General features: G+C 47.8%; 7 protein-coding genes across 7 annotated transcripts; 3 read left to right on the top strand and 4 right to left on the bottom strand.

The window, feature by feature from the left end:
• Nucleotides 1–530: 530 nt before the first annotated feature.
• Nucleotides 531–1361, bottom strand: N7474_005344 (alpha/beta fold hydrolase; the record flags this gene model as incomplete). Its single annotated transcript, XM_057196759.1, has 1 exon — nt 531–1361. The coding sequence occupies one exon, from the start codon at nt 1359–1361 to the stop codon at nt 531–533; it is 831 nt and encodes a 276-aa protein (XP_057054155.1).
• A 1545-nt stretch (nt 1362–2906) lies between these two features.
• Nucleotides 2907–3942, top strand: N7474_005343 (MDR family NADP-dependent oxidoreductase; the record flags this gene model as incomplete). Its single annotated transcript, XM_057196758.1, has 2 exons — nt 2907–3224; nt 3274–3942. 2 exons carry the CDS (start codon nt 2907–2909, stop codon nt 3940–3942), a joined length of 987 nt encoding a protein of 328 aa, XP_057054154.1.
• Nucleotides 3943–4652: 710 nt separating this feature from the next.
• Nucleotides 4653–5951, top strand: N7474_005342 (NADP-dependent oxidoreductase; the record flags this gene model as incomplete). Its single annotated transcript, XM_057196757.1, has 5 exons — nt 4653–4828; nt 4881–4996; nt 5055–5225; nt 5278–5409; nt 5464–5951. The coding sequence occupies 5 exons, from the start codon at nt 4653–4655 to the stop codon at nt 5949–5951; spliced, it is 1083 nt and encodes a 360-aa protein (XP_057054153.1).
• Nucleotides 5952–6488: 537 nt separating this feature from the next.
• Nucleotides 6489–7508, bottom strand: N7474_005341 (uncharacterized protein; the record flags this gene model as incomplete). The annotated part of the gene is made up of 2 exons (XM_057196756.1): nt 6489–7339; nt 7394–7508. 2 exons carry the CDS (start codon nt 7506–7508, stop codon nt 6489–6491), a joined length of 966 nt encoding a protein of 321 aa, XP_057054152.1.
• Nucleotides 7509–9927: 2419 nt separating this feature from the next.
• On the top strand, nt 9928–11387 carry N7474_005340 (uncharacterized protein; the record flags this gene model as incomplete). Its single annotated transcript, XM_057196755.1, has 5 exons — nt 9928–10167; nt 10214–10492; nt 10543–10593; nt 10642–11168; nt 11225–11387. The coding sequence occupies 5 exons, from the start codon at nt 9928–9930 to the stop codon at nt 11385–11387; spliced, it is 1260 nt and encodes a 419-aa protein (XP_057054151.1).
• Nucleotides 11388–11728: 341 nt separating this feature from the next.
• N7474_005339 (Phenylalanine ammonia-lyase) lies at nt 11729–13928 on the bottom strand (the record flags this gene model as incomplete). Its single annotated transcript, XM_057196754.1, has 2 exons — nt 11729–13682; nt 13720–13928. 2 exons carry the CDS (start codon nt 13926–13928, stop codon nt 11729–11731), a joined length of 2163 nt encoding a protein of 720 aa, XP_057054150.1.
• Nucleotides 13929–14761: 833 nt separating this feature from the next.
• On the bottom strand, nt 14762–16570 carry N7474_005338 (putative oxidoreductase, FAD-binding; the record flags this gene model as incomplete). Its single annotated transcript, XM_057196753.1, has 1 exon — nt 14762–16570. One exon carries the CDS (start codon nt 16568–16570, stop codon nt 14762–14764), a length of 1809 nt encoding a protein of 602 aa, XP_057054149.1.
• Between the last annotated feature and the right edge of the window lie 28 nt (nt 16571–16598).

The raw sequence follows: 16598 nt of genomic DNA, 5'->3' as shown, positions 1-16598 counted from the left end.
GCCTCCTGAGTGGGTGGACGCCGGAAACGGACAGGTCGAGAGCACCATAGAGCAAAGCGCCAAGACCTTTAGTCGCCGAGTTTGAAGACAGCGGTGATAAGTACCGTGGAAGCCGATCATTATCCGGAGTCTACAGGAAGTAACATTGATTTCCTCTCGATATGCAAGGGATACTAGAGCCGTAGCCCCCTCGCCGCACGTGATTTATGAGAGCTGTCTTCGCCCGGGTGCTACGGTGACTGAAAAGTCATCATTCAAATTCATAACTAGTGACAGGAGTTTCAGTATCCAGCAGTGCTCTTGTGCCCGCTGTCCATCCAGACTCGTACAGAAGCGCTCGATTCCCCTGGGACAAATATTCCAGTACGAGCCGTAAGGTACGATCAGATTATCATTGCACATCGATCTTCCAAAACTGGATGATCAATTTAAGAGGCACCAAACTCTCTTTTTGACCAGAAAACTCCTTCCATTGTAGCTGGAGCTTCTACGTTAACGGACAACGCACTCATGTTCCCTCGGGTGCCTCCTTAAGAACGCAGAAAGTCGAGGAGGTCTTTGTTCACTTCATCGACGTTGATGTTGTGGATTCCGTGAGAGCCTCCCGGGTAGACCTTGAGCTTTCCCTGAGGCAAGAGCTTTGATGACTTGGCCCCGGACGCTTCGAACGGAACCACCTGGTCATCGTCTCCATGCAGAACGAGAACGGGAATGTTAATGCTCTTGAGATCCTCGGTAAAATCGGTCTCAGAGAAGTCCCGGATGCAGTCGTAGGTCGTCTTGAAGCTAGAATTCATTCCCTGCTGCCACCAGTGGCGGATTTGGCCCTCGCTCTTCTGAGCCCCGGGCCGATTGAATCCAAAGAACGGCCCACTAGGGACATCAAGGAAGAATTGAGCGCGATCTTTGTGCATGGCCTGTCTGAACGAGTCGAAGACAGACTTATCGGTGCCCTCTTTGTTGGCTGCGGTCTTGACCATCAGGGGTGGGACGGCGCCAACAAGAACGGCCTTCTTGAAGCGGCTCGTACCATGTTTGCCAAGGTAGTGGGTGACTTCGCCGCCCCCATGCGAGTGACCCACCATCATCGCGTTGCGCACGTCCAGATGCTCGAAAAGCTCCTGGAGATCGTCGACAAAGGTGTCCATGTTATTGCCTTCCCAAGTCTGAGTGGAGCGACCGTGGCCGCGTCGATCGTGTGCAATTACACGATAACCATGGTCGGCCAGAAAGACCATTTGATTCTCCCAGTTGTCACTGCTCAATGGCCAACCATGTGAGAAGGTCACGATGTCCCCATTCGGGTTGCCCCAATCCTTGTAAAAGAGCTCGGCTCCATCTCGAAGCTTCAGATGCGGCATGGTGAATAGAGATGGCACACCCTGTGAATTTCAGTGTCAAGGTCTTGCAGAAATATCGATGAATTGGATCTGAAAAATCGAAACCCCGCAACCGCAATTATATATAGCGCCATGGTTGAACGTCGTCAACGACCACTACACACTACACATCATACGTGACATCATCATACATATTCATTTGTTTGTCACAGCAATACCCACTCGGACAGTTTATTGACCCGATCCGGTCTCGCAACGACTAGTCAAGTTTCTGCCTTATTCGCGAGGCATGAAACTTAATTGGTAAGGAGAGTCAACATGGAATGATAAAAGACTGGTGGCATTCGATCCATTATTTCGTATTACCTTGCACTCTTTATTTACTATCCAAAATTTTGAAAACTTGCTTGAACAATGCCGAGCCCTACTCTTCTCAAAGCCTCGGGATATCGCTCTTTCCTCCTCGCTATGGGGCATGCAGTTAGTTTCTGTTGGCGTCCATACGAGGGAAGAAAGCTTATTATTCCGACCTTTTTTATAGCTGTCTGGGCGTAAATTCCGCCGACTTCATCAGTTTCAAGAGCTTCCGAATATCGCGTTCACCTGCAGCACGGCTGGATGGTATCAAGGCAGTGCTTACCTGGTCCTGACGGATAATTTACTTTATACAGTCGTATAATTCCTTTCCCGACTAACTTGGATCACAGCGTTGCTCAATTTTCACTGGGCGCAGAATCCACAGGCCCTGGAGGAACCCTTGGATCGCGCAATGGCTGCCGTGCTTGCTCTTATCGCTTGGGCCAGCTCAGGTTGGTATCTTGTGAGAGGGCTGAAGGAGAATGGAATAATTACGGCGGCTGCTGGCGCTTTCCAGGCTTGGGCGGCACTTCGCTAGGCACTCTTTCGTTTGAGGCAAAAGGGAGTGACAACTTGTTAGAGCCTGGATTTCTAAATCCCTCATGAATACATTGCCATATCGAACATAAATTACTGCTCACGGAAGGCTTGATTGTAAAGTTTATATATAGTGCAATATTCTTATTTCAGCAACAATAGACTAATATGGAAGTAGGACACTCTCCCTGACTCGACGGATTGCAAAATGCCTTTCATTGATAGTGAATCCAAAAAGGCGTCAACACAAGATGACAAATTACCTTTACGTAGAATGTCGATATGGATAGGAGAAAGCCGACAGCAGAAGTAATTTTAGTGGACCCAACACCCACCATAAAAAGCGTACTACAGGGAACTTGGCTTTAATCACGCAATATGCTTAATAACTAAGAAGTATGGTCTCTGTCACCGGGTGACGGCAATCCATGAAATCTGTCCCGTCGGCAGTCGTGCCTACAAACCATCCGACTGGATGTCCTGAAGCATACGGCCTTGTACCTCGGTTCTTCTCTGGCCTTGTCCATAACTGGTTATTGCGTATCCTTGCTGGCTATATAAAATATAGGGAAAAATCTGCTCCGACTTTGATTTTTCTATCACTTTACGACTAAATTTGTTTATAAAACTTGTCCTTATCTCCTACGACCTTACGCTCCAAACAGCCTCAATATGTCTTCCAACAAAGCCTTGGTCTTCAAAAAGGTTCCCCGAGGCATCCCTATCCCCGGGATAGACCTGACCATTGAGCCTGTTGCAGGCACAGTCAGTGACACGGCTCCTGAAAATGGGATTTTTGTCAAGTCTCTTTACTCAAGTTTCGATCCTTACATGCGTGGCCGCATGCGTCCAGCGACAGTAAAATCCTATTCCCTGCCCTTTATTCTTAACAAACCTCTCGACAGCTTCGGAATCGGCAAGGTTTTAAAGTCGAAAAATGCTTCCTATCGAGAGGGCCAACTCATTATCGGCCAACTTCCAATTCCAGGAGTATGTGGCTCTAGATGAGGTTAATATCTCTAAAATCCTCCCCCTAGAGAATCCTCTCGGAATAGAGGACATCCGTGTGTTCCTCAGCGACTTAGGAATGCCGGGTTTAACTGCCTACTCTTCATTGTATGAAATCGGGAAACCGAAGAAAGGCGACACGATTTTCATCTCGGCTGCGAGTGGAGCTGTGGGACAAATTGTGGCGCAGCTGGCAAAGCGCGAGGGGCTTATAGTCATTGGAAGTGTTGGCTCTGACGAGAAACTGAGCTATATCATGAACGAACTGGGTTTTGATGGCGGTTTCAACTACAAAGAGGAAAAGCCGAAGGAGGCTCTTTCCCGTCTCGCTCCACAAGGCTTGAACATCTATTACGACAACGTTGGTGGCGAACACCTTGAAGCTTCCCTTGATGCCATGAATGATTTTGGTCGTATTGTTGCCTGTGGTATGATCTCCGATTTTAGCGGTGCGCCTTACCCGATCAAAAATCTTCACAACATCATCACAAAGCGCCTCTACATGCGCGGGTTCATCGTCGCAGACCCAGAGCTTGGTCAAAAATATTTCTTGGAGCATCAGAACAACATGCAGAACTGGATTAAAGAGGGCTCTATTAGAAGTCTCATCCACGAAACTGTGGCTATTGAGAACGCTGCAGAAGGGCTAGTCGGAATATTCGAAGGCAAAAACAAAGGGAAGGCTTTGCTGAAGTTCTAAAAAAATTCTTTCGAGAGGAGGGAGAAATTTCAAATTTGGGATGCAGATGGACCAAATGTGTTCGTATGCAGGTCTTTATGTTTTCCGTTCACAGGTTCAGTTTCCAACTTTTGACTGAGCAAGCAATCGCCTTGTATTGCGTGTCACATGTCACCTTGTTTTGCTTTTCCTTTCATACGAATACAAACCTTTAGGATGCTGTTGTGACTAGAAAGAAATGCTTAGAATAATAAAGAGCGAATAATATAGGTGTCATACATCCCTTTGACTGGTCAACCTTATTACACGGGATCCACTTCTGTCCACTTAAGCTTCCATTGTGAGGCGGTGAGGCGCGGGAAGCGCCTGAAGGTGACAAGATTTCCTTGGATTGGTGCGCCAACCTCTCAACAAATGCGGATGTAACCCATTGCAGAAAATTTAGTGTGCTACATCCGTCAGACAAATCTGGAAGCAGATACACGACCATTGGCCTTCGAGATTCTCGAGTATTGTAATCTCTCTCCCATTTCCAGTCGGAGTGATTGTTGCTCCGACGGATTTGGGGACTTTAAGGACAGACCCGCAATTGTATCGCCGTGCCTCGGCCCATCGCGTGCCCTAAAACTCTATTTCAACTTGCTACATCCAGCTCGCTACATTCAACTCACTCTTGCCTTTAAATATTTTCCCTTCCGGTTGTATTGTTCTTCTCAATATTCAGGATAAAAATGTTGTCCCTCAATATTTCAGCTTACTCAAAACCATCCGAATATCAGGTTTCGGAGTTGCCTCAGCCGGGTCTCGTCAACTCGACTGATGTGATCGTCAAGGTTTTTGCGGCTAGCATTAACCCGATTGACGTGAAAAGGGCCAATGGGGCTTTGAAACTGGCAGTGAAAGACCCGTAAGTATACACTCCCACCTGTGCCCACGGCGGTAATGAATAACAAAGATAGTTTTCCGTATAAAATCGGCTATGATTGTGCTGGTATCATTACCGAAACTGGACGGGATGTGCACAAGTTCAAGGTTGGAGACGCCGTCTATATTAGACTGCCTGAAGTTTCCCGAGGTGAGAATGAGTTTTGACCGACGATACCTATCTCAGTTTGCTAAAACTTGAAAAAAAGGATCATGCAGCGAATTTGTAAGATGCTCGGAGGAGCATATTGGCCTTAAACCACCATCATTGTCCTTTGAGGAGGCAGCCTCAATACCACTAGCAGCAATGACAGCACTCCAAGCTCTTCGGCAGTATCGTGGTGATCTTGCAGGAAAAACTGTCTTTGTGCCCGCTGGATGTTCGTGGCCCTGAATTTTCTTTTTTTGATCTTTTTGCTAATGATGTCTTAGTAAGCGGGACGGGCTTGTTTGCATGCCAACTCGCAAAACATGTATTTCGTGCCGGAAAGGTTATCACTACAGTCTCAACTGCGAAAATTCCGAAACTAAGAGAACTTTTGGGGGAAAATACTATCGATGAGGGTAAGAATCTTCTATTGTATTCTCTTCTATGTACTTGTCCTAACCATTCTCAAGTTGTCGACTATACAAAATTCGACCCTAGAGATGTCATTGAACATGGATCGGTGGACTTTCTTTTCGATACGGTTGGCCTTGCTATGGAGTATCTGTGTCTGATGCGACAAGAGTCTAGCCGTATCGTGTCCGTCTCAACTTTACCTTCTGGTAATCAGCTGCAGTCTTCACCGCTCATGAACTTGCCTCATCGGCCCATTATCCCATTTCCTTTCCGAATGGGACTTAATCTGCTCGATCAGATTCGCAAGTTCAGAGCTCGTCGGTACAAGACAGAGTATTCATACATGTTTCTGGAATCTACCGGCAAGGACTTGGATGAAATGAGGCAGTATGTGGAAGATGGCAGACTCAGAACAGTTGTGGGAACAACTGTCGACCTTCGAGATGTTGAATCTGTGCGAAAGGCTTGCGAGGTAGTATACAGCGGACGGGGAGGTACAGGAAAGTTGGTCATCCGTGTTGCCAAGCCGGAAAAGCCCTCCTAAGCTTAGCATTGCGTTCGATAAACACCTCCCTCGGACATATTTTGATAGAGCACTCTTATTAATTAGACTAAAATGTGGCTATTAATATCATGGATACTCAAGTTAAGAGATAATAATTATAGAAGCGATGTCCCTTGTTACTCACGAGCTTTCTTTCCTATTAAGTTGAAAGTTTTTCCAGCAAATGAATATTTGTTATCTATTCAATTTCCCGAAAGCCTTTTTTTGTCAATGTGTTGATTAGAGTAGGCTGAATTCAGGACATTCGCAGTCCGTCAGATAACTAGCCGTTGGTGAAATCTTCAAAAAGAACGCGGTGTCTCTTGTCACGCTATGCTGGTCAAATTTATTTTGTACTTTCAAACTGGATGGATATCAAGAGATCGTGCATTTGCATTTTAATACTTTTCAAGATATTAGGGTTAGGGAACACCAATGTAAACAGCAAAGGACGATCTATATACGGGGAAATGCAAAAAGATAGCCGTGACGGCGAATGGGTCGTCATGCGAAAGTCTAATCAGTCCAGAACCCCCATCACAAGTCGACTTTTTTCAGTTCAGCTTCAGTCCATTCCCACAATTGTTTGCCCATTTCTTTGCTTCGTGCATACTTGTTGTGCGGCTTCAAATGCCCAACAGGGATATAATATCCTCCGTTGGTGAGGTCTTCCTTTTTCGCACCAGCAGCCGCCCACAGTTCATTATATGCACCTTCAGGAACCGATGTCCCAAAAAATTGCAATGTTTTTGTGCCCAGAGAAATCACAGATGAGCGCTGACTAATGGAATCGTACAGATCTGTCAGGATAATGCCTGGGTGAACAGAGACAGACGTGATCGATGGATAGCGTCGGCTTAGTTCGGCAGCAAAAAGGATGTTGGCAGCTTTGGATGCGCCATATCGAGCATTGGTATTGACCTTTTTGAGCTTTTCTTGGTTCAAAATTGTGTCGAATGAGGGAGCAAGATTGTGTCCCACCGAAGAGAGTGACACAACGCGTACATCGGAGTCAGGTTCCTCGGCTGTCTTGAGAAGGGTCGGCAACAGCAATTTCGTGAGTAGAAAATGACCAGTATGGTTGGTTCCAAGTTGAATTTCGTGACCCAATTCTGTTTCGCCCGAGGGCAGAGCCATAACACCGGCGTTGAGGACCAGGATATCAAGTCTACTGGATTGAGCGTTGAAACGCTCGGCAGCGTCTCGAATGGATTTGGTGGACATCAGGTCCATAGGAAGCCAAGTTATTTCTATCCCATTTGGAATGGATGACTTGAGTGACTTAATGGCCTCTGTCGCTTTAGATTCCGAACGGGCGCACATGAAAACTTTGCTTGGCCGATGGTTTGCTAGCTGCAAAATTGTCTCCTTGCCAAGGCCACCGTTTCCTGGAACTGAATTAGACATCATACAGCCGCATCAGATGATTTTTCTAAACATACCACCTGTTACCATCACAACCTTTCCGGACAGATCGGGGATGTCTCGGTCGGGGTTGAAACTGACTCCTCCGACATAATTCAACGGGTTCGCAAAGGCACCGACGAATGATGCCATTTCGAATGTGAATTCGCTGAGAACCTTTTTAACTCGTACAACTGAACCGAAGCGCATCACCTTCGGCATTGGCAGATATATAAGTCTAACCGGGGCAACTATATCCCCGATTGTCTCCGTTCATGGCTGGATGTGGGTCCGGCTTCAAATAAAGTTTGCAGAAACTCAAATCATAAATTCCCGGTTACCGGTTCTGCTAAGCTATGCCCCGACGGAGTGGCGTTCACGCCGCACCCCTGAGATTTCAAAAATTGGGTCTGGGAATAATCCCTTGGATTCATTCAGGCAACGTCATCCTATCCGAGTGGCTATTGTCTAAGTTAAAACTATCTTTTGGGTCGCGATAAGACCTGGTCGCCGATATGTCTTCACGTGATCGGCCTTGTTGAATTGGTTTTTACCCCGGACGTGATCCTGTAATGCACTTACTGATCGCACTGATGGACGAAGAGCCGAGGGTGGAATGTAGAGAGTGCTGGAATGCTGGGCATCTTATATACACAACAGCAAACTCATTCTAGGACAAAAACTGTAGCAATGACGCTGATCCGATACCCTTCGCGTTGTTCCTTTTATTTCTATTTTTTGCTTTTTTTTATGCGCAATATAAGTTAAACCCTACAATTGCTATAACTCTGGCACTAGATACAGTAATTTCAGGAGATTGAAAAAGAAAAATCAATCACATCGCGCCTGTCGCCTCTGCAGCGACATGGCCGTTCGCAGGCATACGCACTGTGCTATTCTTCATGCGTTTAGTTGCGCAGTTGCGGAAAATAACGCGAAAATCTTACTGGGAATATTTCATGTTAACGTTTTCTTGGATCTTTGCTATTGTGCAGGCCGCAATTTTTCAGGTAGCGCTGAATGCCGCAAAAGACCTCGGTATTTCTAATCTACCGGGCAACGTGCCCCCCGCCGCTTTTTGAGCGATCTTGATGAACAATTGGCCATTTTTAAGCATCGAGCTTCCCAAGGTCTGCGTCGCAATTCTGATTGTTCGTCCCTTTCGACCAGCATTCTGGCTCCAGGTTGTCATCTGGGACCTGTGCGCCACGATTAACGTATTGGCGGTTGTTCGCTTCATAATCACCTGGTTAATGTGCAACCCAGTGGCCGGACAATGGGATCCATACAAATATCCCATACGCTCGATCCAGATCACCTACGCCTGCGTATTATGCGGTATCTCCTCATTTGTCAACATCGCCTTCTCCATATACCCAGCCGTTGTGATGTGGTAGCTGCAAATGGCCCGCTGGAAGAAGATCTGTACAATTGGACTTATGGGCTTGGGTTTAGTGTAAGTATACCACACTCCTACCCACGGCTCAGAACTAATCGAAGCACGGTATTTGTTTTCTCCATCACCAAGCTCTATTATATGACCTTTTTGCTTGACAGCCAACCTCCTCTGGACCTCCTCATCTGTAGGCGCTTTTCCCTACTGATACTTAGCATTTAAAGACTAACATTGGCAGACCTCTGCGCCCAACTCGGTATTGGAATCACAATGAGATTTCGTTCTCATTGTCAGCCTTTTGCCCTTCGTAACCGCTTTCTTCAAAACTTGCACTCATCTCATTAAATCGCACTTCTCCGCAAAAAACTCACGCTTTAATAGCAATCAGTACTACTCAATCGGTTCCAATAGGCAGCGCGGACACGCTGACGACCAACTTTAAGTTGAGTTGAACGCACCCTCGCGACAGCCGAACGGAGATGCCTCATCCTATATCAGTTTGGACAGGAACAATGGCGCCAGGATAGCTAAGCCCGCAAGTTTCTCCTAGGAACGGAAGTCTCTCTTTTCCTTTGCTTTGCTTTCTCCCTAAGGAAAGTTATTATGTGAGACAAAATGTAAATATGCTGTACTGTGCTCATTCTGTTGGTTCGTGTAGGAGGCCCTAAAAAGCAATACCTCTTCTTTTCCTGTTTTCGATGAAGATTGCCACGCTACGTCAACATTGAACCAGCCATTGAGATCAAATAAGCGCCCACATTCGATAGAATTTGGGCCCACAATGGTCCAAAATGATCCTTGTCAAACACAACCATTCAATCGAGTGCGTTTATATTATTTGCGGATGGCGTGCATTGGCGCGCGTTCACGATATGAGGAAGGGGGTTTCTGGGCATTATTAATAATTATTGGGGGCGGTCTCAAATGTAACCCTGGCGTTTCTTTCCGAAGTATGGCGCTATTTGTTCCTTGCAGAAAAATCAACCAAGACCGGCAGAAAGCGAGCAAGTCAAGGATGATGTCCCTGGTCCGTGTTCAAAGTAGCTCTGTGCCTTCTTTGAAACGCTACCCTTTAAGCAATAGGGGTTTCCTTGTTCATGAATAGAATATTACACCACAGGCCTTGAGCGCCCTGCACTAAGTCTCCTTCCAATATTCAATCCATCATTGCCCTTTATGGACCGTTCAAACCTTATTGATCGTGCCAACGAGATTGCTGAAGTTGCTCGCAACCTCTCAGACGATTTGGCTGCCCGGGGGCTTCCCGAGCCTTCGTTTGAACATGGTCTACCCGCTCCGCTGCAGACTGATGCATCCGATTCTGACGCTCTAGCCGCACGTGTGAAGCTCCTAGGCCTACTAGATGAGATGCGCGATCTCTTGACTGATCCAGCCCTCCTGGGTAGTCCTGAGCTAGTAGGTAGAATGTTATCACATTTGTCACACTCGCTAATCTCTCTAGCGTAACCCGTCTATGAGCATATTGGCATTGGTCCGCCTGGGGATCTTTGAGAAGTTTCCAAGTGAGGGCAGCACCGTCAAAGATTTGGCGCAGCAACTTAACCTCAATGAGAACCTTGTGCGCCGGTTGATGTCTCATGCCGCTACCTACCATGTCTTCTTCCAGGAAAAGCTTGATTTCTTCGTTCACACAGCTGGCTCCCGCATCCTGACCGAGAACGAAGGCATGCGTTCTTGGATGCTGGTAGGACTTGGTGAGACCATGCCTGGCGCCCTTAAAGTATGTGACTTTTACACCAAGCCACAGTTCACGCTAAGCTCATATCACAGATTGCCGAAGCTATATCGCAAAATAGTAACTCGGAAGAGCCACAACACAGTGTAAGTATCCTAAAAACTATTTAATGGCAAGGTAGCTTATGGCAACAGGGATGGAGTGTACAAAACGCGACTGACCTTCCGGTCTTCCAAGCGCTCGCCAACATGCCAGAACGTGCTAAGGTCTTTGCTACAGCCATGAGTTGGCTCACCCAGCTACCTGGCTACTCCCCGCAGTACTTGATCGATAACTTCCCCTTCGGATCTGGTGATATCACGGTCGTCGATGTAGGCGGTGGCATCGGCCATATTGCCCGTGCTCTCGTGGAACACTCCCCCTCAGTCCAGTGCATTGTACAAGATCGTTCCGAGGTTATTCTGCAGGCTGAAAAAACCCTGCCGGCCCAGCTCCAGGACCGTATACGCTTCCAAACGCACGACTTCTTCCAAGAGCAACCGGTACAGGGTGCTGACGTCTATTTACTGCGTCATGTGTTGCATGACTGGTCGAACAAATACTCACGCAAGATCCTGCAGGCCTTGATACCAGCTTTGAAACCCGGGGCTAAGGTGGTACTGAACGATCGCATTATCCCTGGATATGGCGAGGCACATTACCTGAAGGAACGTGAAGGACGGTATGCTTTTCCTTTTCCTTGGATTTTCCTGACCACGTTCTGAGGAAAATCGACAGGGACTACGATATGTACATGCTCGGTCTACAGAATGCTCAGGAGCGCACATCAAGTGATTGGAAAGCCTTATTCAGAGATACGGACTCGCGATTTACCGTTACCAGCGTATCCAAACCATCCAAGTCATACCTCTCAATTATAGAGGTGACTTGGGAGGGCTAATGCGCGAGGAGTGTAGGTATCAAGAATGAATCTCACACGGCCTATTCCTGTTTTTTTTTTATCAGTCTGTTATTAGTTATTTCACCCTTCAATGTTGAGCATGCCTAGATTGATTTGAGTCAGATATTTATCCCTTCGTGATTTGCACTTCCACTATGGGACGTCGTATAGACTAGATATTGACGGTAGGGATCATTAGGGAATCAATCAAGTCAGTTTTAAGAGCAAGTGGATAAAAAGGATGAAATACATGAAAGAAACACGCCCCAAATGATCAAGCTACTTGACAGATTCCCTCTCTTCAAGACAGGCATAACATTCTACCACCTCAAATAGATCATTCATCGTGACAGGCGCCAGACGGCCTTATCGAGAATGCCACAGCAGTTCAGAATAACATCGCGAAATTCATCCCCTCGTAAAGCCGCATAGACCTTGCCAATATGCGAGCCAATTGATTCCTTGAGAGTTTTCTCGCCGGATACATAAGTCGGATGATCCACCAGACCCCGATGCATGGGAACTCCAAGCCTCTCACGCACGAACCCATAGAGTTTCCGTGATGAAGTGCAGAGATACGATGCAGTCGTCCTGTTCTGGAAAAATAGCTTTCGGTTCGCTGCGTACGCCGTCTCCAAAATATTGGCAACGCTGCTCTTCCACTGTTGGAGTTCTTTACCTGCGACCTGTTCACCTAGTAGACTGAGAACAACACCCACAGAATTAGTGGCGGCGACTTGGCTCCGTTTATCAAGATCACTAGTACTGTTCCGCTCCCAGTGGCTCATCAGTTCTGTCCAGATGGTTTCTTGCATGGAGGAGAGCTGTAAGTCTGCGCCGCTCGACTGGAACAGCTGCGCAGTTGCGTCGTCCACCCTTTCGCGCGCTTGAGCGACAAACTCAAGATGCATAACACGAAGGTCCAAGGCCTGACACAGAACGTACAGGTATGTTGCAGTCATTAACGCCAATAGTTCGACGGTATCCCCTGCATAACGAGCGGTAATCAAAGCGAGAGAGTTCAGGCCCTGGTTGTGCATCTCTGCGGACTGAACATGGTTGCTGACCGGGTGGTTCAGGTATGCTAGTTCAGACATATAGGAAGCCATGTTAATATCAACACCTTTGAACGCGAACGAGAGACTGGGATCGTCAGCGCTAAGATTCGGTGGCAATCCTTTGTTAAGCATCGGGTTGACAATCTCCGAGCACTGTGAGAAGATCATTTTGCCCAGCATCTGCATCGCGCTCATAGTTTTCTCCATTGCTGACGTTATCGATGCTGCTTGGAAGTTTCCACCGTGATGGGCTCGCTCCTCGACAGGATCCAGGAGTGGATTGTCTGTGGTGGAATTGAGTTCTGTTTGGACTTGCTGCAGTGCTAGTCTAAGATTCTCTAGCTGTGGCCCGATCCACTGAGTCGAAGTGCGTAGCGCATACCGGTCTTGTGCCAAGCCTTCCCCATCAGGATCTGCACCATGCGCAAGCTTAGAATCGGCCAAGCATTGAAAGATGAATGCTGCTGACTCCTGTTGGCCTGGATGAGGCCGGGCCTTGGCGATGAAGGGGTGGTAATTATGTCGCGAGCCTAGCAATGCTTCCGTGCCCATCGCGGTCAGCAATTTCGACATAACTACCAACTGGTTTGCCTCGAACAGAACTAGCCCAGCCGCACTACAACTGAATGCGGTCCCGTTCAAAAGACCCAGGCCTTCTTTGGGCCCAAATGTAAGGGGATTCAACCCTGCTTCCTGGAGAGCCTGGTTGGCGGGGATGACTCGATAGTTCTGGCCCTCCCCGCAATTCACCGCTATATCGGGATTCCCTTCGATCATCCCGGCGATGTACGCTAAAGGCGTGAGATCCCCACTGGCGGAGATACTCCCTCGCAAAGGCACCACGGGTGTCATGTCGTTAGCGAGGAGAGCAAGAATATTTCGGACCACCAGAATGCGTACGGCCGAGTGCGCTCGCAGTAAAGAATTACAGCGGATCAACATAGCCCCCTTGACGATAGGAATAGGCATCGCATGGCTTTTCAAACTGTCCAGGTGCGTCGAGCTAGCCCCATTCCCTCGGTCTCGTGGCAACACCACGGCGGAATTGTGGTGCTGGATCAGTGCCTTCTGGAGGGCGGCATAGTCGTTGGTGCGAGTGTCGGCACTCCCTCCAAATCCAGTAGTCACTCCGTAGATCACCTCTCCCTTCTCAAGCTTCTGAGCGAGCAAATCTACGCTGCGCTCCAGCTCAGATAGCACACTTTGCCTGTCTGTGATCGCAGCCGCAATGTTATGCCTAGTTTTGTCCGTTATTTCACATTTCATACACCCACATCATGAGGTAGAAGAGGTAGAAGAAGTTAACATACTTGCTGATGGCGACCACTGAACTTAAATCCAGCGAGTGTCCATCGAGGACGACGTCCTGGCCGCTATGGAGGATCTCGTCTAGCCGGACAAACGAATTGAGGATAGAGCTTGTGTATCCTAATCCTTGAAGACGGTCGTACCCATTCTGGTACTGCGGAGAAGCTTCCCCCATTTCGTCTCAAAATACAGGGATCAATGATGTAGGATGTAAAATTAATTTAGAGGTGGGTTAGGTACACAAAAAGCAAAACTAAAAGCAGCCAGGGGGCCTTAAATCAAGTGGTCGGACCTCCCGATTTTCGCCGTTCCCACAGCAGTCTTTTCTTTGGCCCCCGACTGGGACCCCTACAAGATACACTTTCAATTACTATCAATCTTCTGAATAAAAAGAGGAATGCTCAGAGGCTCGGGCCAACGATCGCTTCGAGGTTGTTTGATAGTTGTCGTCACGGAACGGAGACTGGCGATGTGAATAGCATTCATTTGCAGCAATAGCATCCTTCAATGAAAAATTTCTTGTATATCCCATTTGACTGCAAGATGCAGAAGGTGGCGCGTGGACCCCAGAGGAAGGACAATATAATGAGATTACTGTGTCGGGTTGCACCTTGCACAGCGTAACTATTTGTGCCGGATCTTCCCTGCCCGGTGGGGCTTGCCTATCCGGGCGGCGCCCCTTCCAATGAGGGGGCTCAGATTCCCGCTCAAGTCTGAGTAGGTTTCAGCACGCACCTAGGCCTCGTGATATGCTGGGCCAGTCACATGCTTGATGACTGATGATGCTCAGTGAGCGCTTCCTGAGCATCAGCCATGTAAGAATAGGCATTTTTCTGTTCTTGTATCTTACATGAGGCTAGTGTACAGTATATTCAAAATCAGATGTAATCGGCCCCCAGTCGGGCCATGAACGATCGTAGATCCGGTCGTGCTACATTGTGAGGCTTTGGGGCTCCCACCTCCCCCCTCCCCCCCCAAAAAGGTAAAACTTGCGTTTACTTGTAATCTTCAATAACCAAAGTCTTCGTACTCAACCTTTCTCCCTGCTAGCCACTGTAAAACGAGACCTTTTAACTCTGACCCCACACACATATACCAATCGGTCTCAACCTCACTGCGAAGCTCAACGATGTCTTGTTCTTGAAACCGCCTTCTTGTAATAGAAACGTCAGCATCGATAAGCTTTTTGAGTAAAGCCGCTTCTCCATCGTTCCTTTCCAATTTTGACACGTTTCCTGTCAGGAAGAGCTTGGTTGAGGGAATGAGTTCTGGGTTCTTCGAGAGGGTGTCAAGTGCTAATTCCACATCATTGACCCGTATAGACCACAATATTTGTAAGTTACTGACTTGGGTCTTTTCCAATGACGATACTTGACCAAGGAGTGGCGTTATCCCGATTCCGGAGGCAATAAACACAATAGGGCGGCGCTTGTCCTCGAAATGAAAATTCCCGCCGAAGCCAAGCAATGGCAAGCTATAAGCGCCATTCGCTTCTTGATGAAACAAATAGTTTGTTGCACGCCCAACATTGCGAATTGTCAACTCGAATTCTAGGGGCCCATCGGCTGGTGATTTTGGGGAACTGGAAATAGTGAAGGTTCGGATGTAATCATCGTTCAAGGACCGTGGATCTTCGTCCCGCATGTGACTCCAACCTTGGTCAAGATCCTCCGCAAAAGAGAGTGTGGCATATTGTCCGGGGTTCCAGGCCTTTAAGGTCGACTTTCCTTCTACGCGAAAATGAAATCTCGCGATGGTGGGAGTGAGGCGCTGGAAGCCGGTGAGGACAGCACGATTCAAAGCGGTTGCCATAGTCGTATCCACAGGCTTACCTAGTTCCTTTTCCCCGCTGGCAAATCTTATAGGAGGGTTATAAGGGGAAAAGGATCCCGGTTTTCCTAAAAAGGGAAGGCCTTGAAGGACAAATCTGGAGGAGAGAACTGTGATTTTGACGGCAATTTTTGAGCGAGGTAAAATATCAGCGGCGCGCTCTCCACTGAGAACCTGAGCCTCTCCTGTTAGATATAGGACGTCGCCAGTGTCGAAATCTGGCACTGTCAAGCCAGCAAAAGGAGTCGTTTGAATATTCCCAAGAGTCTGGTAGAGACGATTCCCGGAGTACTCTGGATATATAAGGACAGCGCCACTCGGGTTATTGGAAACCACTCTCACAAAGCCAGGAGGACCACCACGGTGATTGGTATCCATATCTACACCGGCATTTGACGATGAAATGAAGAACAAATCGGCCTTTTTGAGTAGGTCAACTGCTTGTGGCGATAGCTTGGGAGAGTCTGGCAACGTTTTGGGGTCGGATAGATTGGGTATGATAAACTTCTCGTTGAGATATTTCGGGCAGTTGGGAAGGCTTGCATCAATTTCAAAAACTAACTGTGCCCGACGTGTTTGGCCTTCGTAGTAGACTTGCCCGGCTCGAAACCTCCCGTGAAGCTTCACTCTCATTCTGCTTTCCAGATCAATCGCTAACCCGGCTATAATGGGCTTCTCTCCGTGAAACTGCGCAGTCTGGTTGACGGGAGTGCTCCCCAGTAAAAATTGTAGGATGGGATCGTCCATATTTGGGGCAGGTGTGTCCATCATGATCATGGAATCGCCAACCGGGCGAGCAAATCCTGGTTCTCCCCCCAAGACGGTAGTCCACGGCTTTCCCCAGTGGTCGACAACGCCGATAGCAACCAGTGGCGCCTGATACACGAAGTGACCAGTACCCGGAGGAAGAAGTTCAGAAGTGGGATTGACCTGATCGGAAACTTTCATCAGATCATGCATTTTTCTCTCCCCACTGTGCCACGGCATTTGCTGAGACAATGTTACGGATCTCCCA

This window comes from Penicillium riverlandense (assembly GCF_028828495.1).
Source record: "Penicillium riverlandense strain IBT 135883 chromosome Unknown utg000003l_segment0_segment0, whole genome shotgun sequence".
In the NCBI taxonomy this organism is placed as follows: Eukaryota; Fungi; Ascomycota; class Eurotiomycetes; order Eurotiales; family Aspergillaceae; genus Penicillium; species Penicillium riverlandense.
The sequence above is the reverse complement of the archived record's forward strand: the minus strand, read 5'-3'. Positions and strand labels throughout refer to the sequence as shown.